The sequence below is a fragment of the Mytilus californianus genome, unplaced genomic scaffold (genome assembly GCF_021869535.1).
Source record: "Mytilus californianus isolate M0D057914Y unplaced genomic scaffold, xbMytCali1.0.p SCAF_5, whole genome shotgun sequence".
NCBI lineage: Eukaryota > Metazoa > Mollusca > Bivalvia > Mytilida > Mytilidae > Mytilus > Mytilus californianus.
In genome coordinates, this window is record NW_026262701.1 from 16632288 (window position 1) to 16659537 (window position 27250).

The 27250-nt window shown below is 33.6% G+C and overlaps 1 protein-coding gene across 3 annotated transcripts in view; it reads left to right on the top strand.

The window, feature by feature from the left end:
* The first annotated feature begins 1301 nt into the window (after nucleotides 1–1301).
* LOC127701079 (uncharacterized) overlaps nucleotides 1302–27250 on the top strand; it is a 32936-nt gene continuing 6987 nt past the window's right edge. The window contains exons 1-3 of one of the 3 annotated variants that reach the window (XM_052204877.1): nucleotides 1302–1620; nucleotides 10316–10597; nucleotides 12951–13259. In XM_052204877.1, coding sequence (XP_052060837.1) covers nucleotides 1371–1620; nucleotides 10316–10597; nucleotides 12951–13259 — 841 coding nt within the window. In that variant the 5' untranslated portion in view covers nucleotides 1302–1370. Of the gene's footprint in view, nucleotides 1621–10315; nucleotides 10598–12950; nucleotides 13260–21454; nucleotides 21718–24072; nucleotides 24382–27250 lie in introns of those variants that run through there. The other 2 variants (XM_052204876.1, XM_052204878.1) reach the window with 2 other exon arrangements.

Below are 27250 nucleotides of genomic sequence, written 5' to 3' on the forward strand. Positions count from 1 at the left end.
TAACCCATGTTTTCATTAATTTGCTTTTCAAAAATGCTTTCAGCAGTTCTTATGAAACTTTGGTGAATTGTTTATATATCTATTGATGTAAGCTCCATTTATAATTTTATAAACTTTTCATTTATCATTTCTGAGTTATGGGGTTTTATTCATTAAAAAAGGGGGGGGGGGGGATTTTCCAGTTTTCGGACAATAACTCAAAAATGCTGTTGGCAATTCTCATGAAACTTTGGTGAATTATTTATATCTATTGATGTAAGCTCCCTTTACATTTTCATAAATTTCTAATATGACATTGAGAATTAATTGAACTTTATTTGTTTATAGTCTGACAACAGATTTACTAAGTATTGCGCAACGGCACAGTGTATTGCACAACAGCAAGAAATCTTTAATTGAATATAAATTCAATTCATATAACCAATTTCAAGTTCTTTGACTACATTTATTCAGAAACCTTTAATGTCAAATATTTAATTACAATCCAAATTCAGACCTGTATCAAGCTTGAATATTGTGTCCATTTTTGCCCCAACTGTTCAGGGTTGGACCTCTGCGGGCGTATCCAGCTGCGCTCAGCGAAGCAGTTTATTGCCTATTATCGTGAAAACTATGATAGATAGAGAGAAACATTTGATGACGATTTTTACCAATTGTTTGCATTTTTGCATTATTTATAAAAAATATAATAGATAGATAGATAGAAACTTAGATAAGCAAAAATGATCAGCAAGACAAGATCTACAATTAAGACAATTTGGAGGAAATTGTCCAACGACTCCTTATTGGAGTTATTACCATTTCTTTATGTTTTGTCTTATATAATAAAAATTGTAATAGATAAATAGACACCTTAAATCACAAAAACAATCAGCAAGGCAATATCTACTAAATAACAAGTCAAATTTAGTTGATATAGTTAGTAGACTGTCACTCTTTTTAGGAGTGATTGCCCTAAAATGAGGATTTTTTTTTTGTGTTTGAGCTAAAACTAACGGAGATTTAATATGCAGGTGAGGTTTACTATTTACCTGTACAATTAGAGCAAATGAAATATGGTTTGTGTTTAAATGAAAGAATTTTTGGCACAAATGAAATATTGTTTGTGGTGTAAAAAGAAGAATATTTGCCACTGATAAAAAGCCCATAGATAAATGAACTTATCGAAATTTATTTTTTTCAGGTTATTGGCCATTCACATTCAGTTGTATATAAAATTGAAATGTCATCTTTTCTACATAGTAAAATATAATGCTAAATGAATAACAATATGAAGCAAACAATTCATGTACATAGGTTTATGTTTTTCAGACCCTGTCTGTTCTGACAACTTCACTGTTGCTGGTTCATCAAAAACCAGTATTACAGTCATGTGGGATTCAGGTATAGACAGAGGGCATCACATGATCACTATTTTGCAGTATCGTGTGGATGAGTCATCTGATTGGATGTCAGCTTACAATACAACAGAACATTTCAACCAGAAAGTTAATGTTTCCATTCCTGATTTAAAGCTGGGAACATCTTATCATCTTAGATTATTGACTTTGGAAGGAAATGGAAGCAGGTTGATTTGTGAAAGTAATCTTCTGACTGAAAAAACCAAGCCTGACGAGCAAAGTAACTATCTGTCTGTTAAATCTTTTTGTTTTTCATATATGTACATTGTATTGGTTGGTTTCCCAGATACTATAAGCAAAAGGCTTAATTTAAATATTTTTTCGGTCATATATTGGTATGATGTTGGCGTCGTCTTCGTCGTCGTCGTCCAAAGACACATTGGTTTTCGCACAATAACTTTAGTTTAGGTGAATGGATCCCTATGAAATTTTACCTTAAGGTTCAATACCACAAAAGGAAGGTGGGGATAGATTTTTATACGACCGCAAAAAAATTTTTGTGGTCGTATATTGGAATGACGTTGGCGTCGTCGTCGTCCGAAGACACATTGGTTTTCACACTCTTACTTTAGTTTAAGTGAATGGATCTCTATGAAATTTTACCACAAGGTTCAATACCACAAAAGGAAGGTTGGGATTGATTTTGGGGGTTATGGTACCAACAGTAAAGGAATTAGGGGCCAAAAATAGGCCAAAAATAAGCATTTTTGTAACTTCCAGACATAACTTGTGTGTTAGTGTATGGATCTCTCTGACATTGTACCACAAGGTTCCATATCACAAAAGGAATGCTGGGATTGATTTTGGGGGTAATTGCCTCAAAATTTTAGGAATTAGGGGCCAAAAAAGGGGGAAAAAACAAGCATTTTTCTAGTTTCATGACAATAACTTGTGTGTTAGTGTATGGATCTTTCTGAAATTGTACTACAAGGTTCCATATCACAAAGGGAAAGCTGGAATTGAGTTTGGGGGTAATTGCCGAAACGTTTAGGAATTGGAAGACAAAAAGGGGCCAAAAATAAGCATTTTTATACGACCGCAAAAATTAAAAATTTTTTGGTCGTATATTGGTATGACGTTGGCGTCGTCGTCGTCGTCGTCGTCGTCCGAAGACACATTGGTTTTCGCACTCTAACTTTAGTTTAAGTGAATGGATCTCCATGAAATTTTACCATAAGGTTCAATACCACGAAAGGAAGGTTGGAATTGATTTTGGGGGTTATGGTACCAACAGTTAAGGCATTAGGGGCCAAAAATAAGCATTTTTGTAACTTCCAGACAATAACTTGTGTGTAAGTGTATGGATCTCTCTGACATTGTACCACAAGGTTCCATATCACAAAGGGAAGGCTGTAATTGATTTTGGGGGTAATTGCCTCAAAATTGTAGGAATTATGGGCCAAAAAAGGGGCAAAAAACAAGCATTTTTCTAGTTTCATGACAATAACTTGTGTGTAAGTGTTTGGATATTTCTGAAATTGTACTACAAGGTTCCATATCACAAAGGGAAAGCTGGAATTGAGTTTGGGGGTAATTGCCTGAAACGTTAAGGAATTGGGGGCCAAAAAGGGGCCAAAAATAAGCATTTTTCTAGTTTCCAGACAATAACTTGTGTTCAAGTGTATGGATCTCTCTGAAATTGTACTGCAAGGTACCATACCACAAAGGGAAGGCTGGGATTGAGTTTGGGGGTGATGAATCATAAGGGGGTTCAAAGAATTGGGGGGGGGGGGGGGGTTTTCTTTCTTTTTTTCCTTTTTTAGCTCACCTGACCTGAAAGGTCAAGTGAGCTTTTCTCATCACTTTGCGTCCGTCGTCCGTCGTCCTGCGTCCGTCGTCCGTAAACTTTTACAAAAATCTTCTCCTCTGAAACTACTGGGCCAAATTTGACCAAACTTGGCCACAATCATCATTAGAACATAGGGGTAAAATGTAGATTTTGGCTTATATCTCTGAAACCAAAGCATTTAGAGCAAATCTGACATGGGGTAAAATTGTTTATTAGGTCAAGATCTATCTGCCCTGAAATTTTCAGATGAATCGGACAACCTGTTGTTGGGTTGCTGCCCCTGAATTGGTAATTTTAAGGAAATTTTGCCGTTTTTGGTTATCATCTTGAATATTATTATAGATAGAGATAAACTGTAAACAGCAATAATGTTCAGCAAAGTAAGATCTACAAATAAGTCAACTTGACCAAAATGGTCAGTTGACCCCTTAAGGAGTTATTGCCCTTTATAGTCAATTTTTAACCATTTTTCGTAAATTTTTGTAATCTTTTACAAAAATCTTCTCCTCTGAAACTACTAAGACAAATTTAACCAAACTTGTCCACAATCATCATTAGGGTATCTTGTTTAAAAAATGTGTCCGATGACCCCGCCCGTGAACCAAGACGGCCGACATGGCTAACAAATAGTACATAGGGTAAAATGCAGTTTTTGGCTCATATCTCTGAAACCAAAGCATTCAGAGCAAATCTGATGGTATAAAATTGTTCATTAGGTCAAGATCTATCTGCCCTGAAATTTTCTTACCAATCAGGCAACCTGTTGTTGGGTTGCTGCCCCTGAATTGGTAATTTTAAGGAAATTTTGCCGTTTTTGGTTATTATCTTGAATATTATTATAGATTGAGATAAACTGTAAACAACAATAATGTTCAGCAAAGTAAGATCTACAAATAAGTAAACTTGACCAAAATGGTCAGTTGACCCCTTAAGGAGTTATTGCCCTTTATAGTCAATTTTTAACCATTTTTCGTAAATTTTTGTAATTTTTTACAAAAATCTTCTCCTCTGAAACTACTAAGACAAATTTAACCAAACTTGTCCACAATCATCATTAGGGTATCTAGTTTAAATAATGTGTCCGATGACCCCGCCCGTGAACCAAGATGGCCGACATGGCTAACAAATAGTACATAGGGTAAAATGCAGTTTTTGGCTCATATCTCTGAAACCAAAGCATTCAGAGCAAATCTGATGGTATAAAATTGTTCATTAGGTCAAGATCTATCTGCCCTGAAATTTTCTTACCAATCAGGCAACCTGTTGTTGGGTTGCTGCCCCTGAATTGGTAATTTTAAGGAAATTTTGCCGTTTTTGGTTATTATCTTGAATATTATTATAGATTGAGATAAACTGTAAACAACAATAATGTTCAGCAAAGTAAGATCTACAAATAAGTAAACTTGACCAAAATTGTCATTTGACCCCTTAAGGAGTTATTGCCCTTTATAGTCAATTTTTAACCATTTTTCGTAAATTTTTGTAATTTTTTACAAAAATCATCTCCTCTGAAACTACTAAGACAAATTTAACCAAACTTGTCCACAATCATCATTAGGGTATCTAGTTTAAATAATGTGTCCGATGACCCCGCCAGCGAACCAAGATGGCCGACATGGCTAAAAAATAGTACATAGGGTAAAATGCAGTTTTTGGCTCATATCTCTGAAACCAAAGCATTTAGAGCAAATCTGACTATGGGTAAAATTGTTCATTAGGTCAAGATCTATCTGCCCTGAAATTTTCAGACCAATCAGGCAACACATTGTTGGGTTGCTGCCCCTGAATTGGTAATTTTAAGAAAATTTTGCAGCTTTTGGTTATTATCTTGAATATTATTATAGATAGAGATAAACTGTAAACAGCAATAATGTACAGCAAAGTTAGATCTACAAATAAGGCAACATGACCAAAATTGTCAATTGACCCCTTAAGGAGTTATTGCCCTTTATAGTCAATTTTTTACAATTTTCATAAATTTTGTAAATTTTTGTAAATTTTAACAAAGTATTTTCCACTGTACATGTATCTACCGGGCCAAGTTCATTATAGATAGAGATAATAGTAAGGAGCAAGAATGTTCAGTAAAGTAAGATCTACAAACACATCACCATCACCAAAACACAATTTTGTCATGAATCCATCTGTGTCCTTTGTTTAATATGCACATAGACCAAGGTGAGCGACACAGGCTCTTTAGAGCCTCTAGTTTTTTCTTTTAAAATTTTCCATTTTAAGTTGGTTATTTCTGATTTATATTTAAAAGCAAATTATAATGATATGGTAGGAGATACACACCAAACAGGATGTGTAAATTATTATATAATAAGTATTGTGCAATAGCAAGAAATTTTCAATTGCACAGTATTGCACAATAGCAAGAAATCTTCAATTGCACAGTATTGCGCAATAGCAAGAAATCTTCAATTGCACAGTATTGCGCAATAGCAAGAAATATTCAATAGCACAATATTGCGCAATAGCAAGAAATTGTCAATTGTACAGTATTGCGCAATAGCAAGAAATATTCAATTGCACAGTATTGTGCAAAAGAAGATACTTCGTATAAATTGCTTATTTCTTGATCAATTTCAATGGGGTTTTATTCTTGAATTCTTGGGGTCTTTAATATGCTGAATCTAACCGTATATTAAGTTTTTTGATTTTAGGCCCCGTTTTTAAATTGGTCCACATTGAGGTCCAGAGGGTCCAAAATTTAACTTTGTTTGATTTCATCAAAAATTGAATTATTGGGGTTCTTTGATATGCGGAATCTAACCGTGTATTTAGATTCTTAATTTTTGGTTCCGTTTTCAAATTGGTCTACATTAAGGTCCAAAGGGTCCAAAATTAAACTTAGTTTGATTTTAACAAAAATTGAATTCTTAGGGTTCTTTGATATGCTGAATCTAAACATGTATTTAGATTTTTGATTATGGGCCCAGTTTTCAAGTTGGTCCAAGTTGGGGTCCAAAATTAAACTTTGTTTGATTTCAACAAAAATTGAATATATGGGGTTCTTTGATATGCTGAATCTAACCATGTATTTAGATTTTTGATTTTTGGGCCCCATTATCAACTTTGTCCACATTGAGGTCAAAAGGGTCCAAAATTAAACTTTGTTTGATTTCATCAAAAATTGAATTCTTGGGGTTCTTTGATATGCTGAATCTAACCATGTATTTAGATTTTGGATATTGGACCATAATAGTTGAATGTCCAATTTAAAATTTTTAAGTTCTTAGACCACATTCATTCTGTGTCAGAAACCTATGCTGTGTCAAATATTTAATCACAATCCAAATTCAGAGCTGTATCAAGCTTGAATGTTGTGTCCATACTTGCCCCAACTGTTCAGGGTTCGACCTCTGCGGTCGTATCAAGCTGCGCCCTGCGGAGCATTTTATTGGAGTTATAGTACCAACAGTTCAGGAATTAGGGGCCAAAAATAAGCATTTTTGTAACTTCAAGACAAAAACTTGTGTGTTAGTGTATGGATTTCTCTGACATTGTACCACTAGGTTCTACATTACAAAGGGAATGCTGGGATTTATTTTGGGGGTAATTGCCTCAAAATTTTAGGAATTAGGGGCAAAAAACAAGCATTTTTCTAGTTTCATGACTTGTGTGTAAATGTATGGATTTTTCTAAAATTATACTACACACAAAGGGAAAGCTGAAATTGAGTTTGGGGGTAATTGCCCAAAAAGTTTAGGAATAAGGGGTCAAAAAGGGGCCAAAAATAAGCATTTTTCTAGTTTCCAGACAATAACTTGTGTTCAAGTGTATGGATCTCTCTGAAATTGTACTGCAAGGTACCATACGACAAAGGGAAGGCTGGGATTGATTTTGCGAGTAATTGCCTCAAAGTTTTAGGAATTAGGGGCCAAAAAGGGGAAAAAAACAAGCATTTTTCTAGTTTCAGGACAATAACTTGTGTGTAAGTGTATGGATCTTTATGAAATTGTACTACAAGGTTCCATATCACAAAGGGAAAGCTGGAATTGAGTTTGGGGGTAATTTCCCAAAAAGTTTAGGAAAAAGGGGCCAAAAAGGGGAAAAAAATAAGCATTTTTCTAGTTTCCAGACAATAACTTGTGTTCAAGTGTATGGATCTCTCTGAAATTGTACTGCAAGATACCATACCACAAAGGGAAGGCTGGGATTAATTTTGGGGGTAATTCCCTCAAAATTTTAGTAATTAGGGGCTATAAAAGGGCAAAAAAACAAGCATTTTTCTAGTTTTATGACAATAACTTGTGTGTAAGTGTATGGATCTTTATGAAATTGTACTGCAAGGTTCCATATCACAAAGGGAAAGCAGGGTTAGAGTTTGGGGGTAATTGCCCTAAACGTTTAGGAATTAGGGGCCAAAAAGGGACCAAAAAACAAGCATTTTTCTAGTTTCCAGACAATAACTTGTGTTCAACTGAATGGATCTCTCTAAAATTGTACTGCAAGGTACCATACCACAAAGGGAAAGCTGGGATTGAGTGTGGGGGTGATGAATCATAAGGGGGTTCAAAAAATTTGGGGGGGATTTTTTTTTCCTTTTTTTTCTTTAAAATTTTCCATTTTAAATTAGTTATTTCTGATTAATATATAAAAGCAAATAATAATGATATGGTTTGAATAGCATACATGTGAACCTCCTGACAGGAGTACAATAATCCTGTTTTCAGGAGTCTCCTCCCGACCTCCCGTTGAAGAGGAAATATGCCCAACATATCATCTCAGGCATCTGGTGTAACTCACATTACCTGAAGTTATATTTTACCTGTAAATCAATTAACATGCATAATTATATGGCTTCACTTGTCAGCTTGGGTGTCAAACATACTGGTAATCAACGATTTTTTACCTCAGGCTAACTGCCGTTGTGTAACAAAAACTGTGTATTTATTGGGTTACTTCCCTTGATTTATCCTGTTTTAAGTTACTTTCCTTTTAATAATGAAAATTTTTAAAAGAATATAAATAAAATATAAATTGAACAAATAATCATAAAAGGATGGTAAATAAATGATTTTAAATGTCTTAGGACAAGTAAAAAAATAATAATTTGAAAATTATTTGAGGATTCTATACTTCCTTTCAAGGCTTAAATTGAAATTTATATAATAACTATGACCCCTGTTAAACAGTTAGAATGATTTTCTGAGTATGCAAACAAAAACTATTTGCAGATAGTTAAACAAATGTTCTGGTTGCAATGATTGTTTTATAGAATATGAAGTAAAAAATTCAAAGAACATACTGAAAAAAAAAAAGGTTAGATTGAACATGTAGAATATAAAGATGGAGAAACTTTATAAGTACTAGGGTACTATAAACATAATAAATTGGATGGAAAGTTGAAGAAAACACACTTTAAAAGACCATTTTTACAGCACACTGTTACATTTATGACAAAATTTATGTCGATTAAAAACCTCCTGATCTGAGTCCTAATCTCCTGACCAAAATTTCCCAATCTCCTGATCTGAGTTTCACAGTCCATCACATGTATGAATAGGTAAATTAAAAAATTATAAGTTCTTAGACCACTTTCATTCTGTGTCAGAAACCTATGCTGTGTCAAATATTTAATTACAATCCAAATTCAGTGCTGTATCAAGCTTGAATGTTGTGTCCATACTTGCCCCAACTGTTCAGGGTTCGACCTCTGCGGTCGTATCAAGCTGCGCCAAAGGCGGAGCATTTTATTGAAACCTGTGAGTCCGTGGGACGCGTCTTCGTTATATCCCCTGATAAAACACATCGTTTTGCCTAGAAGATTCATGATCGTCGACATTGTTTCACTGTTTTGACAGGAAACTAAACTGGAAGTCGATGTTGAAAAATGAAGTAATGCGTAGATAAATTTTTTTGTTGACTGATAACTATTTTTATAATTAAACGTATTTCATCCTAAAATATAATAATTCTGTTCAAACTGATTAATAAATATGTAATAGTTACCGATTTTTTAAAATTTTACAAGTATTTGAAAAGCTTGAATATTTCCACGTGTTGAACATCACGTACTTATCGATTGAAACAAAAGAAAGTAAAAAATTTTGATAACTTGAAATGAAATGATATAGTGTTCCCTAACTGTTGCTTCTATTCATAAAATAGATCGTAGAACAGTGTAGATTAAATACTTTACGGATAAGAATAATTTTACTGGTCTTCAAATGAACTCGTACTGTGCATGTTGAACATCGCGATCGTAAACAAAGGTGAAAAATGTTTTGAAATTGAAACAAATCCAATTAAAAAATGATTTACGGTTACGGTGTTCACTTTAGATTTGCTTATTTTTATCAAAGATTATAAAAATTATCATGATGCGAACATCAAGTGATTATTAACTCAATGATTAAATATAATTAAAATTGATTAATAATAATAATTAATATGAACTGTGACTGACAAGTCTGTGTTCATGCAATCCCAATTTCTTATAAATACTGGCTTGTCCAAAAAAATGATATCAGTATCACAATGTCAGAGTCAGTCAAAGTTAAAGTCCTTCAATAGGGAACCTGATGACATTGAATCATCTGAACCAAGTAAAAGACCAAGAGTCAATAACCCACTACACCAAGAATTTATAGACATAGAAAGATCTTCAGAACAACTTCAGTAAGAACACCAACTAAACCAAACAAAGAGAGGAAATGGCAGTCTATATAGGTTGTAATGAACAATAACTTAAGAGATCATAACTTTTATTGATATAATAAAAACTACCTATCCAACACGCGTCATTTTAGTTTTATTTCATCATATTAAGACACAAAAAATTACATGCATCCTGGACTCATCAAAATCTATTGAGACTCACCATTTCTAAAAGTAATAAGTAATAAAGTTCCAAAGAAAGTATTTAAAGACACATTAGTGTTAGATCCAAGACGAAATAGGACTGGATGACCCGCAAATTTGATATAATTTATATTTCCAATCTTCAGCAAAGGGAAGTAATTAGATCAAAAGGGCCAAAGTCACGTGTTACACATCATATGAATGAAGTATGTAGGATTGTAGCCATATGATACAGTACTGTTGTTAAGGAAGATGAGTTAGGATCTCTTTCAAAACACAAATGAACTCAATTGTTTTCCTTTTTTCTTTAAAGTATATGTGTCCTTGGAAGATTCAAACAGTATGAGAATTGATGTAAAACCAGACAAAAATGAAATGGGCACATCAAAATGGACAACCACAAATACAGATGGAAACATTGATATAGTTGCCTTCAATGGAAAAGTCAGATCAAAGTTTCGAAGAAACGTCTATCTTGAAAATGAGACTAGCATCCGTATATCAAATCTAAGTTTTGAGGAATGGAATAGTTATTGGACTTTTCAAAAGGGAACTGGTTTTCCTGTAGTAACCAAAAAACTTGCAGAATATGTTGGTGAGAATTTTTTTATAATTATTTAGTCAACAATATTTATCAGTACCTGCTAAATTACTGAAAGATTTTATGATAAAATTGTCTAGTGTTTCTGAACCTCCCATAGATGTCTATCCTATGTAATCATGCATGTAAAGAATTTTGAATTCAAACTTGCAACGTATTACTTGAAAAAAATGAAAACAACATGTTATAAATTCAATTTGTCTGAAGATGTGGTATGAGTACCATGAGACAACTCTCCATCCAAGTCACAATTTGTAAAAAGTAAACCTTTACAGGTCAAAGTATTATAGTCAACACAGAGCCTTGTAAAGGGCCCCAAAAATGTCTTATTTTAGAAACCGTTATAAATAGAGAAAATCTGACGGGCCAAAAATGTTAAAATGTTAAGCTCTACAAATTGTCCATATATTTCAAAACTGGTAGACAACTTCTTATAGGAGTTATTGCCCTGAAATGACAAATTTTACCATTTTTTTCTCATTTTTATACGTCCGTTTATGGGACGTATTATGGTATACCTCTGTCCGTCTGTCCGTCTATCTGTCCGTCTGTCCCTCCGTCGTCAACATGTCGGACATTAACTCAAAAACTATTTAACCAATTTGCATAGAACTTTGGTGAATTGTTTATATCTATTGACGTGAGCTCCCTTTCATTTTTTATAAATTTTAGATTTTACGTTTACGAGTTATGGGGTTTTATTCATTAAAAAAAGGGGGATTTTCCAGTTTTCGGACAATAACTCAAGAATGCTTTCACCAACTTGCAAGAAATTGTGGTGAATTGTTTATATCTATTGACATGAGCTCCCTGTAGATTTTTATAAATTTTAGATTTTATGTTTTCGAGTTGTGAGGTTTTATTCATTAAAAAAAGGGTGATTTTCCAGTTTTCGGACAATAACTCGAGAATGCTTTCCCCAACTTGCAAGAAATTGTGGTGAATTGTTTATATCTATTGACATGAGCTCCCTTTCGATTTTTATATATTTTAGATTTGACGTTTCCGAGTTACAGGGTTTTATTCATAAAAAAAAGGGTGATTTTCCAGTTTTCGGACAAAAAATCAAAAATGCTTTCAGCAGTTCTTATGAAACTTTGGTGAATTGTTTATATATCTATTGATGTAAGCTCCATTTATAATTTTATAAACTTTTCATTTATCATTTCTGAGTTATGGGGTTTTATTCATTAAAAAAGGGGGGGGGGATTTTCCAGTTTTCGGACAATAACTCAAAAATGCTGTCGGCAATTCTCATGAAACTTTGGTGAATTATTTATATCTATTGATGTAAGCTCCCTTTACATTTTCATAAATTTCTAATATGACATTGAGAATTAATTGAACTTTATTTGTTTATAGTCTGACAACAGATTTACTAAGTATTGCGCAACGGCACAGTGTATTGCACAACAGCAAGAAATCTTTAATTGAATATAAATTCAATTCATATAACCAATTTCAAGTTCTTTGACTACATTTATTCAGAAACCTTTAATGTCAAATATTTAATTACAATCCAAATTCAGACCTGTATCAAGCTTGAATATTGTGTCCATTTTTGCCCCAACTGTTCAGGGTTGGACCTCTGCGGGCGTATTCCAGCTGCGCTCAGCGAAGCAGTTTATTGCCTATTATCGTGAAAACTATGATAGATAGAGAGAAACATTTGATGACGATTTTTACCAATTGTTTGCATTTTTGCCTTATTTATAAAAAATATAATAGATAGATAGATAGAAACTTAGATAAGCAAAAATGATCAGCAAGACAAGATCTACAATTAAGACAATTTGGAGGAAATTGTCCAACGACTCCTTATTGGAGTTATTACCATTTCTTTATGTTTTGTCTTATATGATAAAAATTGTAATAGATAAATAGACACCTTAAATCACAAAAACAATCAGCAAGGCAATATCTACTAAATAACAAGTCAAATTTAGTTGATATAGTTAGTAGACTGTCACTCTTTTTAGGAGTGATTGCCCTAAAATGAGGATTTTTTTTTTGTGTTTGAGCTAAAACTAACGGAGATTTAATATGCAGGTGAGGTTTACTATTTACCTGTACAATTAGAGCAAATGAAATATGGTTTGTGTTTAAATGAAAGAATTTTTGGCACAAATGAAATATTGTTTGTGGTGTAAAAAGAAGAATATTTGCCACTGATAAAAAGCCCATAGATAAATGAACTTATCGAAATTTACTTTTTTCAGGTTATTGGCCATTCACATTCAGTTGTATATAAAATTGAAATGTCATCTTTTCTACATAGTAAAATATAATGCTAAATGAATAACAATATGAAGCAAACAATTCATGTACATAGGTTTATGTTTTTCAGACCCTGTCTGTTCTGACAACTTCACTGTTGCTGGTTCATCAAAAACCAGTATTACAGTCATGTGGGATTCAGGTATAGACAGAGGGCATCACATGATCACTATTTTGCAGTATCGTGTGGATGAGTCATCTGATTGGATGTCAGCTTACAATACAACAGAACATTTCAACCAGAAAGTTAATGTTTCCATTCCTGATTTAAAGCTGGGAACATCTTATCATCTTAGATTATTGACTTTGGAAGGAAATGGAAGCAGGTTGATTTGTGAAAGTAATCTTCTGACTGAAAAAACCAAGCCTGACGAGCAAAGTAACTATCTGTCTGTTAAATCTTTTTGTTTTTCATATATGTACATTGTATTGGTTGGTTTCTCAGATACTATAAGCAAAAGGCTTAATTTAAATATTTTTTCGGTCATATATTGGTATGATGTTGGCGTCGTCTTCGTCGTCGTCGTCCAAAGACACATTGGTTTTCGCACAATAACTTTAGTTTAAGTGAATCGATCCCTATGAAATTTTACCTTAAGGTTCAATACCACAAAAGGAAGGTGGGGATAGATTTTTATACGACCGCAAAAAAATTTTTGTGGTCGTATATTGGAATGACGTTGGCGTCGTCGTCGTCCGAAGACACATTGGTTTTCACACTCTTACTTTAGTTTAAGTGAATGGATCTCTATGAAATTTTACCACAAGGTTCAATACCACAAAAGGAAGGTTGGGATTGATTTTGGGGGTTATGGTACCAACAGTAAAGGAATTAGGGGCCAAAAAGGGGCCAAAAATAAGCATTTTTGTAACTTCCAGACATAACTTGTGTGTTAGTGTATGGATCTCTCTGACATTGTACCACAAGGTTCCATATCACAAAAGGAATGCTGGGATTGATTTTGGGGGTAATTGCCTCAAAATTTTAGGAATTAGGGGCCAAAAAAGGGGGAAAAAACAAGCATTTTTCTAGTTTCATGACAATAACTTGTGTGTTAGTGTATGGATCTTTCTGAAATTGTACTACAAGGTTCCATATCACAAAGGGAAAGCTGGAATTGAGTTTGGGGGTAATTGCCGAAACGTTTAGGAATTGGAAGACAAAAAGGGGCCAAAAATAAGCATTTTTATACGACCGCAAAAATTAAACATTTTTTGGTCGTATATTGGTATGACGTTGGCGTCGTCGTCGTCGTCGTCGTCCGAAGACACATTGGTTTTCGCACTCTAACTTTAGTTTAAGTGAATGGATCTCCATGAAATTTTACCATAAGGTTCAATACCACGAAAGGAAGGTTGGAATTGATTTTGGGGGTTATGGTACCAACAGTTAAGGAATTAGGGGCCAAAAATAAGCATTTTTGTAACTTCCAGACAATAACTTGTGTGTAAGTGTATGGATCTCTCTGACATTGTACCACAAGGTTCCATATCACAAAGGGAAGGCTGTAATTGATTTTGGGGGTAATTACCTCAAAATTGTAGGAATTATGGGCCAAAAAAGGGGCAAAAAACAAGCATTTTTCTAGTTTCATGACAATAACTTGTGTGTAAGTGTTTGGATATTTCTGAAATTGTACTACAAGGTTCCATATCACAAAGGGAAAGCTGGAATTGAGTTTGGGGGTAATTGCCTGAAACGTTAAGGAATTGGGGGCCAAAAAGGGGCCAAAAATAAGCATTTTTCTAGTTTCCAGACAATAACTTGTGTTCAAGTGTATGGATCTCTCTGAAATTGTACTGCAAGGTACCATACCACAAAGGGAAGGCTGGGATTGAGTTTGGGGGTGATGAATCATAAGGGGGTTCAAAGAATTGGGGGGGGGGGGGGGGGGGTTTTCTTTCTTTTTTTCCTTTTTTAGCTCACCTGACCTGAAAGGTCAAGTGAGCTTTTCTCATCACTTTGCGTCCGTCGTCCGTCGTCCTGCGTCCGTCGTCCGTAAACTTTTACAAAAATCTTCTCCTCTGAAACTACTGGGCCAAATTTGACCAAACTTGGCCACAATCATCATTAGAACATAGGGGTAAAATGTAGATTTTGGCTTATATCTCTGAAACCAAAGCATTTAGAGCAAATCTGACATGGGGTAAAATTGTTTATTAGGTCAAGATCTATCTGCCCTGAAATTTTCAGATGAATCGGACAACCTGTTGTTGGGTTGCTGCCCCTGAATTGGTAATTTTAAGGAAATTTTGCCGTTTTTGGTTATCATCTTGAATATTATTATAGATAGAGATAAACTGTAAACAGCAATAATGTTCAGCAAAGTAAGATCTACAAATAAGTCAACTTGACCAAAATGGTCAGTTGACCCCTTAAGGAGTTATTGCCCTTTATAGTCAATTTTTAACCATTTTTCGTAAATTTTTGTAATCTTTTACAAAAATCTTCTCCTCTGAAACTACTAAGACAAATTTAACCAAACTTGTCCACAATCATCATTAGGGTATCTTGTTTAAAAAATGTGTCCGATGACCCCGCCCGTGAACCAAGTAGCCGACATGGCTAACAAATAGTACATAGGGTAAAATGCAGTTTTTGGCTCATATCTCTGAAACCAAAGCATTCAGAGCAAATCTGATGGTATAAAATTGTTCATTAGGTCAAGATCTATCTGCCCTGAAATTTTCTTACCAATCAGGCAACCTGTTGTTGGGTTGCTGCCCCTGAATTGGTAATTTTAAGGAAATTTTGCCGTTTTTGGTTATTATCTTGAATATTATTATAGATTGAGATAAACTGTAAACAACAATAATGTTCAGCAAAGTAAGATCTACAAATAAGTAAACTTGACCAAAATTGTCAGTTGACCCCTTAAGGAGTTATTGCCCTTTATAGTCAATTTTTAACCATTTTTCGTAAATTTTTGTAATTTTTTACAAAAATCTTCTCCTCTGAAACTACTAAGACAAATTTAACCAAACTTGTCCAAAATCATCATTAGGGTATCTAGTTTAAATAATGTGTCCGATGACCCCGCCAGCGAACCAAGATGGCCGACATGGCTAAAAAATAGTACATAGGGTAAAATGCAGTTTTTGGCTCATATCTCTGAAACCAAAGCATTTAGAGCAAATCTGACATGAGGGTAAAATTGTTCATTAGGTCAAGATCTATCTGCCCTGAAATTTTCAGACCAATCAGGCAACAAATTGTTGGGTTGCTGCCCCTGAATTGGTAATTTTAAGAAAATTTTGCAGCTTTTGGTTATTATCTTGAATATTATTATAGATAGAGATAAACTGTAAACAGCAATAATGTACAGCAAAGTTAGATCTACAAATAAGGCAACATGACCAAAATTGTCAATTGACCCCTTAAGGAGTTATTGCCCTTTATAGTCAATTTTTTACAATTTTCATAAATTTTGTAAATTTTTGTAAATTTTAACAAAGTATTTTCCACTGTACATGTATCTACCGGGCCAAGTTCATTATAGATAGAGATAATAGTAAGGAGCAAGAATGTTCAGTAAAGTAAGATCTACAAACACATCACCATCACCAAAACACAATTTTGTCATGAATCCATCTGTGTCCTTTGTTTAATATGCACATAGACCAAGGTGAGCGACACAGGCTCTTTAGAGCCTCTAGTTTTTTCTTTTAAAATTTTCCATTTTAAGTTGGTTATTTCTGATTTATATTTAAAAGCAAATTATAATGATATGGTAGGAGATACACACCAAACAGGATGTGTAAATTATTATATAATAAGTATTGTGCAATAGCAAGAAATTTTCAATTGCACAGTATTGCACAATAGCAAGAAATCTTCAATTGCACAGTATTGCGCAATAGCAAGAAATCTTCAATTGCACAGTATTGCGCAATAGCAAGAAATATTCAATAGCACAATATTGCGCAATAGCAAGAAATTGTCAATTGTACAGTATTGCGCAATAGCAAGAAATATTCAATTGCACAGTATTGTGCAAAAGAAGATACTTCGTATAAATTGCTTATTTCTTGATCAATTTCAATGGGGTTTTATTCTTGAATTCTTGGGGTCTTTAATATGCTGAATCTAACCGTATATTAAGTTTTTTGATTTTAGGCCCCGTTTTTAAATTGGTCCACATTGAGGTCCAAAGGGTCCAAAATTTAACTTTGTTTGATTTCATCAAAAATTGAATTATTGGGGTTCTTTGATATGCGGAATCTAACCGTGTATTTAGATTCTTAATTTTTGGTTCCGTTTTCAAATTGGTCTACATTAAGGTCCAAAGGGTCCAAAATTAAACTTAGTTTGATTTTAACAAAAATTGAATTCTTAGGGTTCTTTGATATGCTGAATCAACATGTATTTAGATTTTTGATTATGGGCCCAGTTTTCAAGTTGGTCCAAGTTGGGGTCCAAAATTAAACTTTGTTTGATTTCAACAAAAATTGAATATATGGGGTTCTTTGATATGCTGAATCTAACCATGTATTTAGATTTTTGATTTTTGGGCCCCATTATCAACTTTGTCCACATTGAGGTCAAAAGGGTCCAAAATTAAACTTTGTTTGATTTCATCAAAAATTGAATTCTTGGGGTTCTTTGATATGCTGAATCTAACCATGTATTTAGATTTTGGATATTGGACCATAATAGTTGAATGTCCAATTTAAAATTTTTAAGTTCTTAGACCACATTCATTCTGTGTCAGAAACCTATGCTGTGTCAAATATTTAATCACAATCCAAATTCAGAGCTGTATCAAGCTTGAATGTTGTGTCCATACTTGCCCCAACTGTTCAGGGTTCGACCTCTGCGGTCGTATCAAGCTGCGCCCTGCGGAGCATTTTATTGGGGTTATAGTACCAACAGTTAAGGAATTAGGGGCCAAAAATAAGCATTTTTGTAACTTCAAGACAAAAACTTGTGTGTTAGTGTATGGATTTCTCTGACATTGTACCACTAGGTTCTACATTACAAAGGGAATGCTGGGATTTATTTTGGGGGTAATTGCCTCAAAATTTTAGGAATTAGGGGCAAAAAACAAGCATTTTTCTAGTTTCATGACTTGTGTGTAAATGTATGGATTTTTCTAAAATTATACTACACACAAAGGGAAAGCTGAAATTGAGTTTGGGGGTAATTGCCCAAAAAGTTTAGGAATAAGGGGTCAAAAAGGGGCCAAAATAAGCATTTTTCTAGTTTCCAGACAATAACTTGTGTTCAAGTGTATGGATCTCTCTGAAATTGTACTGCAAGGTACCATACGACAAAGGGAAGGCTGGGATTGATTTTGCGAGTAATTGTCTCAAAGTTTTAGGAATTAGGGGCCAAAAAGGGGAAAAAAACAAGCATTTTTCTAGTTTCAGGACAATAACTTGTGTGTAAGAGTATGGATCTTTATGAAATTGTACTGCAAGGTTCCATATCACAAAGGGAAAGCTGGAATTGAGTTTGGGGGTAATTTCCCAAAAAGTTTAGGAAAAAGGGGCCAAAAAGGGGAAAAAAATAAGCATTTTTCTAGTTTCCAGACAATAACTTGTGTTCAAGTGTATGGATCTCTCTGAAATTGTACTGCAAGATACCATACCACAAAGGGAAGGCTGGGATTAATTTTGGGGGTAATTCCCTCAAAATTTTAGTAATTAGGGGCTATAAAAGGGCAAAAAAACAAGCATTTTTCTAGTTTCATGACAATAACTTGTGTGTAAGTGTATGGATCTTTATGAAATTGTACTGCAAGGTTCCATATCACAAAGGGAAAGCAGGGTTAGAGTTTGGGGGTAATTGCCCTAAACGTTTAGGAATTAGGGGCCAAAAAGGGACCAAAAAACAATCATTTTTCTAGTTTCCAGACAATAACTTGTGTTCAAGTGAATGGATCTCTCTAAAATTGTACTGCAAGGTACCATACCACAAAGGGAAAGCTGGGATTGAGTGTGGGGGTGATGAATCATAAGGGGGTTCAAAGAATTTGGGGGGGATTTTTTTTTCCTTTTTTTTCTTTAAAATTTTCCATTTTAAATTGGTTATTTCTGATTAATATATAAAAGCAAATAATAATGATATGGTTTGAATAGCATACATGTGAACCTCCTGACAGGAGTACAATAATCCTGTTTTCAGGAGTCTCCTCCCGACCTCCCGTTGAAGAGGAAATATGCCCAACATATCATCTCAGGCATCTGGTGTAACTCACATTACCTGAAGTTATATTTTACCTGTAAATCAATTAACATGCATAATTATATGGCTTCACTTGTCAGCTTGGGTGTCAAACATACTGGTAATCAACGATTTTTTACCTCAGGCTAACTGCCGTTGTGTAACAAAAACTGTGTATTTATTGGGTTACTTCCCTTGATTTATCCTGTTTTAAGTTACTTTCCTTTTAATAATGAAAATTTTTAAAATATAAATTGAACAAATAATCATAAAAGGATGGTAAATAAATGATTTTAAATGTCTTAGGACAAATAAAAAAATAATAATTTGAAAATTATTTGAGGATTCTATACTTCCTTTCAAGGCTTAAATTGAAATTTATATAATAACTATGACCCCTGTTAAACAGTTAGAATGATTTTCTGAGTATGCAAACAAAAGCTATTTGCAGATAGTTAAACAAATGTTCTGGTTGCAATGATTGTTTTATAGAATATGAAGTAAAAAATTCAAAGAACATACTGAAAAAAAAAGGTTAGATTGAACATGTAGAATATAAAGATGGAGAAACTTTATAAGTACAAGGGTACTATAAACATAATAAATTGGATGGAAAGTTGAAGAAAACACACTTTAAAAGACCATTTTTACAGCACACTGTTACATTTACGACAAAATTTATGTCGATTAAAAACCTCCTGATCTGAGTCCTAATCTCCTGACCAAAATTTCCCAATCTCCTGATCTGAGTTTCACAGTCCATCACATGTATGAATAGGTAAATTAAAAAATTATAAGTTCTTAGACCACTTTCATTCTGTGTCAGAAACCTATGCTGTGTCAAATATTTAATTACAATCCAAATTCAGTGCTGTATCAAGCTTGAATGTTGTGTCCATACTTGCCCCAACTGTTCAGGGTTCGACCTCTGCGGTCGTATCAAGCTGCGCCAAAGGCGGAGCATTTTATTGAAACCTGTGAGTCCGTGGGACGCGTCCTCGTTATATCCCCTGATAAAACACATCGTTTTGCCTAGAAGATTCATGATCGTCGACAATGTTTCACTGTTTTGACAGGAAACTAAACTGGAAGTCGATGTTGAAAAATGAAGTAATGCGTAGATAAATTTTTTTGTTGACTGATAACTATTTTTATAATTAAACGTATTTCATCCTAAAATATAATAATTCTGTTCAAACTGATTAATAAATATGTAATAGTTACCGATTTTTTAAAATTTTACAAGTATTTGAAAAGCTTGAATATTTCCACGTGTTGAACATCACGTACTTATCGATTGAAACAAAAGAAAGTAAAAAATTTTGATAACTTGAAATTAAATGATATAGTGTTCCCTAACTGTTGCTTCTATTCATAAAATAGATCGTAGAACAGTGTAGATTAAATACTTTACGGATAAGAATAATTTTACTGGTCTTCAAATGAACTCGTACTGTGCATGTTGAACATCGCGATCGTAAACAAAGGTGAAAAATGTTTTGAAATTGAAACAAATCCAATTAAAAAATGATTTACGGTTACGGTGTTCACTTTAGATTTGCTTATTTTTATCAAAGATTATAAAAATTATCATGATGCGAACATCAAGTGATTATTAACTCAATGATTAAATATAATTAAAATTGATTAATAATAATAATTAATATGAACTGTGACTGACAAGTCTGTGTTCATGCAATCCCAATTTCTTATAAATACTGGCTTGTCCAAAAAAATGATATCAGTATCACAATGTCAGAGTCAGTCAAAGTTAAAGTCCTTCAAAAGGGAACCTGATGACATTGAATCATCTGAACCAAGTAAAAGACCAAGAGTCAATAACCCACTACACCAAGAATTTATAGACATAGAAAGATCTTCAGAACAACTTCAGTAAGAACACCAACTAAACCAAACAAAGAGAGGAAATGGCAGTCTATATAGGTTGTAATGAACAATAACTTAAGAGATCATAACTTTTATTGATATAATAAAAACTACCTATCCAACACGCGTCATTTTAGTTTTATTTCATCATATTAAGACACAAAAAATTACATGCATCCTGGACTCATCAAAATCTATTGAGACTCACCATTTCTAAAAGTAATAAGTAATAAAGTTCCAAAGAAAGTATTTAAAGACACATTAGTGTGAGATCCAAGACGAAATAGGACTGGATGACCCGCAAATTTGATATAATTTATATTTCCAATCTTCAGCAAAGGGAAGTAATTAGATCAAAAGGGCCAAAGTCACGTGTTACACATCATATGAATGAAGTATGTAGGATTGTAGCCATATGATACAGTACTGTTGTTAAGGAAGATGAGTTAGGATCTCTTTAAAAACACAAATGAACTCAATTGTTTTCCTTTTTTCTTTAAAGTATAGGTGTCCTTGGAAGATTCAAACAGTATGAGAATTGATGTAAAACCAGACAAAAATGAAATGGGCACATCAAAATGGACAACCACAAATACAGATGGAAACATTGATATAGTTGCCTTCAATGGAAAAGTCAGATCAAAGTTTCGAAGAAACGTCTATCTTGAAAATGAGACTAGCATCCGTATATCAAATCTAAGTTTTGAGGAATGGAATAGTTATTGGACTTTTCAAAAGGGAACTGGTTTTCCTGTAGTAACAAAAAAACTTGCAGAATATGTTGGTGAGAATTTTTTTATAATTATTTAGTCAACAATATTTATCAGTACCTGCTAAATTACTGAAAGATTTTATGATAAAATTGTCTAGTGTTTCTGAACCTCCCATAGATGTCTATCCTATGTAATCATGCATGTAAAGAATTTTGAATTCAAATTTGCAACGTATTACTTGAAAAAAATGAAAACAACATGTTATAAATTCAATTTGTCTGAAGATGTTTTATGAGTACCATGAGACAACTCTCCATCCAAGTCACAATTTGTAAAAAGTAAACCTTTACAGGTCAAAGTATTATAGTCAACACAGAGCCTTGTAAAGGGCCCCAAAAATGTCTTATTTTAGAAACCGTTATAAATAGAGAAAATCTGACGGGCCAAAAATGTTAAAATGTTAAGCTCTACAAATTGTCCATATATTTCAAAACTGGTAGACAACTTCTTATAGGAGTTATTGCCCTGAAATGACAAATTTTACCATTTTTTTCTCATTTTTATACGTCCGTTTACGGGACGTATTATGGTATACCGTTGTCCGTCTGTCCGTCTATCTGTCCGTCTGTCCCTCCGTCGTCAACATGTCGGACATTAACTCAAAAACTATTTAACCAATTTGCATAGAACTTTGGTGAATTGTTTATATCTATTGACGTGAGCTCCCTTTCATTTTTTATAAATTTTAGATTTTACGTTTACGAGTTATGGGGTTTTATTCATTAAAAAAAGGGGGATTTTCCAGTTTTCGGACAATAACTCAAGAATGCTTTCACCAACTTGCAAGAAATTGTGGTGAATTGTTTATATCTATTGACATGAGCTCCCTGTAGATTTTTATAAATTTTAGATTTTATGTTTTCGAGTTGTGAGGTTTTATTCATTAAAAAAAGGGTGATTTTCCAGTTTTCGGACAATAACTCGAGAATGCTTTCCCCAACTTGCAAGAAATTGTGGTGAATTGTTTATATCTATTGACATGAGCTCCCTTTCGATTTTTATATATTTTAGATTTGACATTTCCGAGTTACAGGGTTTTATTCATAAAAAAAAGGGTGATTTTCCAGTTTTCGGACAAAAAATCAAAAATGCTTTCAGCAGTTCTTATGAAACTTTGGTGAATTGTTTATATATCTATTGATGTAAGCTCCATTTATAATTTATAAACTTTTCATTTATCATTTCTGAGTTATGGGGTTTTATTCATTAAAAAAGGGGGGGGGGGGGGATTTTCCAGTTTTCGGACAATAACTCAAAAATGCTGTCGGCAATTCTCATGAAACTTTGGTGAATTATTTATATCTATTGATGTAAGCTCCCTTTACATTTTCATAAATTTCTAATATGACATTGAGAATTAATTGAACTTTATTTGTTTATAGTCTGACAACAGATTTACTAAGTATTGCGCAACGGCACAGTGTATTGCACAACAGCAAGAAATCTTTAATTGAATATAAATTCAATTCATATAACCAATTTCAAGTTCTTTGACTACATTTATTCAGAAACCTTTAATGTCAAATATTTAATTACAATCCAAATTCAGACCTGTATCAAGCTTGAATATTGTGTCCATTTTTGCCCCAACTGTTCAGGGTTGGACCTCTGCGGGCGTATCCAGCTGCGCTCAGCGAAGCAGTTTATTGCCTATTATCGTGAAAACTATGATAGATAGAGAGAAACATTTGATGACGATTTTTACCAATTGTTTGCATTTTTGCATTATTTATAAAAAATATAATAGATAGATAGATAGAAACTTAGATAAGCAAAAATGATCAGCAAGACAAGATCTACAATTAAGACAATTTGGAGGAAATTGTCCAACGACTCCTTATTGGAGTTATTACCATTTCTTTATGTTTTGTCTTATATAATAAAAATTGTAATAGATAAATAGACACCTTAAATCACAAAAACAATCAGCAAGGCAATATCTACTAAATAACAAGTCAAATTTAGTTGATATAGTTAGTAGACTGTCACTCTTTTTAGGAGTGATTGCCCTAAAATGAGGATTTTTTTTTTGTGTTTGAGCTAAAACTAACGGAGATTTAATATGCAGGTGAGGTTTACTATTTACCTGTACAATTAGAGCAAATGAAATATGGTTTGTGTTTAAATGAAAGAATTTTTGGCACAAATGAAATATTGTTTGTGGTGTAAAAAGAAGAATATTTGCCACTGATAAAAAGCCCATAGATAAATGAACTTATCGAAATTTATTTTTTTCAGGTTATTGGCCATTCACATTCAGTTGTATATAAAATTGAAATGTCATCTTTTCTACATAGTAAAATATAATGCTAAATGAATAACAATATGAAGCAAACAATTCATGTACATAGGTTTATGTTTTTCAGACCCTGTCTGTTCTGACAACTTCACTGTTGCTGGTTCATCAAAAACCAGTATTACAGTCATGTGGGATTCAGGTATAGACAGAGGGCATCACATGATCACTATTTTGCAGTATCGTGTGGATGAGTCATCTGATTGGATGTCAGCTTACAATACAACAGAACATTTCAACCAGAAAGTTAATGTTTCCATTCCTGATTTAAAGCTGGGAACATCTTATCATCTTAGATTATTGACTTTGGAAGGAAATGGAAGCAGGTTGATTTGTGAAAGTAATCTTCTGACTGAAAAAACCAAGCCTGACGAGCAAAGTAACTATCTGTCTGTTAAATCTTTTTGTTTTTCATATATGTACATTGTATTGGTTGGTTTCTCAGATACTATAAGCAAAAGGCTTAATTTAAATATTTTTTCGGTCATATATTGGTATGATGTTGGCGTCGTCTTCGTCGTCGTCGTCCAAAGACACATTGGTTTTCGCACAATAACTTTAGTTTAAGTGAATGGATCCCTATGAAATTTTACCTTAAGGTTCAATACCACAAAAGTAAGGTGGGGATAGATTTTTGGGGTTATAGTACCAACAGTTAAGGAATTAGGGGCCAAAAATAAGCATTTTTGTAACTTCAAGACAATAACTTGTGTGTTAGTGTATGGATTTCTCTGACATTGTACCACAAGGTTCTACATTACAAAGGGAATGCTGGGATTTATTTTGGGGGTAATTGCCTCAAAATTTTAGGAATTAGGGGCCAAAAAAAGAGGCAAAAAACAAGCATTTTTCTAGTTTCATGACTTGTGTGTAAATGTATGGATTTTTCTAAAATTGTACTACACACAAAGGGAAAGCTGACATTGAGTTTGGGGGTAATTGCCCAAAAAGTTTAGGAATAAGGGGTCAAAAAGGGGCCAAAAATAAGCATTTTTCTAGTTTCCAGACAATTACTTGTGTTCAAGTGTATGGATCTCTCTGAAATTGTACTGCAAGGTACCATACGACAAAGGGAAGGCTGGGATTGATTTTGGGAGTAATTGCCTCAAAGTTTTAGGAATTAGGGGCCAAAAAGGGGCAAAAAACAAGCATTTTTCTAGTTTCAGGACAATAACTTGTGTGTAAGTGTATGGATCCTTATGAAATTGTACTACAAGGTTCCATATCACAAAGGGAAAGCTGGAATTGAGTTTGGGGGTAATTGCCCTAAACGTTTAGATATTTGGGGCCAAAAAGGGGCAAAAAAATAAGCATTTTTCTAGTTTTCAGACAATAACTTGTGTTCAAGTGTATGGATCTCTCTGAAATTGTACTGCAAGGTACCATACCACAAAGGAAAGGCTGGGATTGGGGGTGATGAATCAGAAGGGGGTTCAAAAAATTGGGGGGTGGGATTTTTTTTACTGTTTTAAGTTTTTTATGATGTATTTAAATAGGTAATTATGGTTGCAAACTCCATTGGAAATTTGAATTGAGATTATGACCATATCTTGAGGGAAAGAATTATTTTTGGAAAAGGGGGGGGGGAGGTGAAAAAAAATTTAGGGGGGAAGGGGGGAAGGGGGTAAAAAAGAAGTTGTGGGGGCAATTTTTTTCATTTTTGTAACTTCCAGACGTAACTTGTGTGTTAGTGTATGGATCTCTCTGACATTGTACCACAAGGTTCCATATCACACAGGGAATGCTGGGATTAATTTTGGGGGTAATTGCCTCAAAATATTAGGAATTAGGGGCCAAAAAAGGGGCAAAAAACAAGCATTTTTTTAGTTTCATGACAATAACTTGTGTGTAAGTGTATGGATCTATCTGAAATTGTACTACAAGGTTCCATATCACAAAGGGAAAGCTGGAATTGAGTTTGGGGGTAATTGCCCTAAACGTTTAGGAATAAGGGGCCAAAAAGGGGCCAAAAATAAGCATTTTTCTAGTTTCCAGACAATAACTTGTGTTCAAGTGTATGGATCTCTCTGAAATTGTACCACAAGGTTCCATATCACACAGGGAATGCTGGGATTGATTTTGGGGGTAATTGCCCAAAATGTTTAGGAATAAGGGGCCAAAAATAAGCATTTTTCTAGTTTCCAGACAATAACTTGTGTTCAAGTGTATGGATCTCTCTGAAATTGTACTGCAAGGTACCATACCACAAAGGGAAGGCTGGGATTGAGTTTGGGGGTGATGATTCATAAGGGGGTTCAAAAAATTTGGGGGGGGGGGGGATTTTTTTTTTTGTCCTTTTTTTTTTCTTTTAAAATTTTCCATTTTAAGTTGGTTATTTCTGTTTTATATTTAAAAGCAAATAATAACGATATGGTAGGAGATACACACCAAACAGGATGTGTAAATTATTATAAAATAAGTATTGTGCAATAGCAAGAAATTTTCAATTGCACAGTATTGCACAATAGCAAGAAATCTTCAATTGCACAGTATTGCGCAATAGCAAGAAATCTTCAATTGCACAGTATTGTGCAATAGCAAGAAATATCCAATAGCACAATATTGCGCAATAGCAAGAAATTGTCAATTGTACAGTATTGCGCAATAGCAAGGAATATTCAATTGCACAGTATTGTACAAAAGAAGATACTTCGTATAAATTGCTTATTTCTTGACCAATTTCAATGGGGTTTTATTCTTGAATTCTTGGGGTTCTTTATTATGCTGATTCTAACCGTGTATTAAGTTTTTGGATTTTGGGCCCCGTTTTTAAATTGGTCCACATTGAAGTCCAAAGGGTCCAAAATTAAACTTTGTTTGATTTCATCAAAAATTGAATTATTGGGGTTCTTTGATATGCGGAATCTAACCGTGTATTTATATTCTTAATTTTTGTTCTGTTTTCAAATTGGTCTACATTAAGGTCCAAAGGGTCCAAAATTAAACTTTGTTTGTTTTTAACAAAAATTGAATTCTTAGGATTCTTTGATATGCTGAATCTAAACATGTATTTAGATTTTTGATTATGGGCCCAGTTTTCAAGTTGGTCCAAGTTGGGGTCCAAAATTAAACTTTGTTTGATTTCAACAAAAAATGAATATATGGGGTTCTTTGATATGCTGAATCTAACCATGTATTTAGATTTTTGATTTTTGGGCCCCATTATCAACTTTGTCCACATTGAGGTCAAAAGGGTCCAAAATTAAACTTTGTTTGATTTCATCAAAAATTGAATTCTTGGGGTTCTT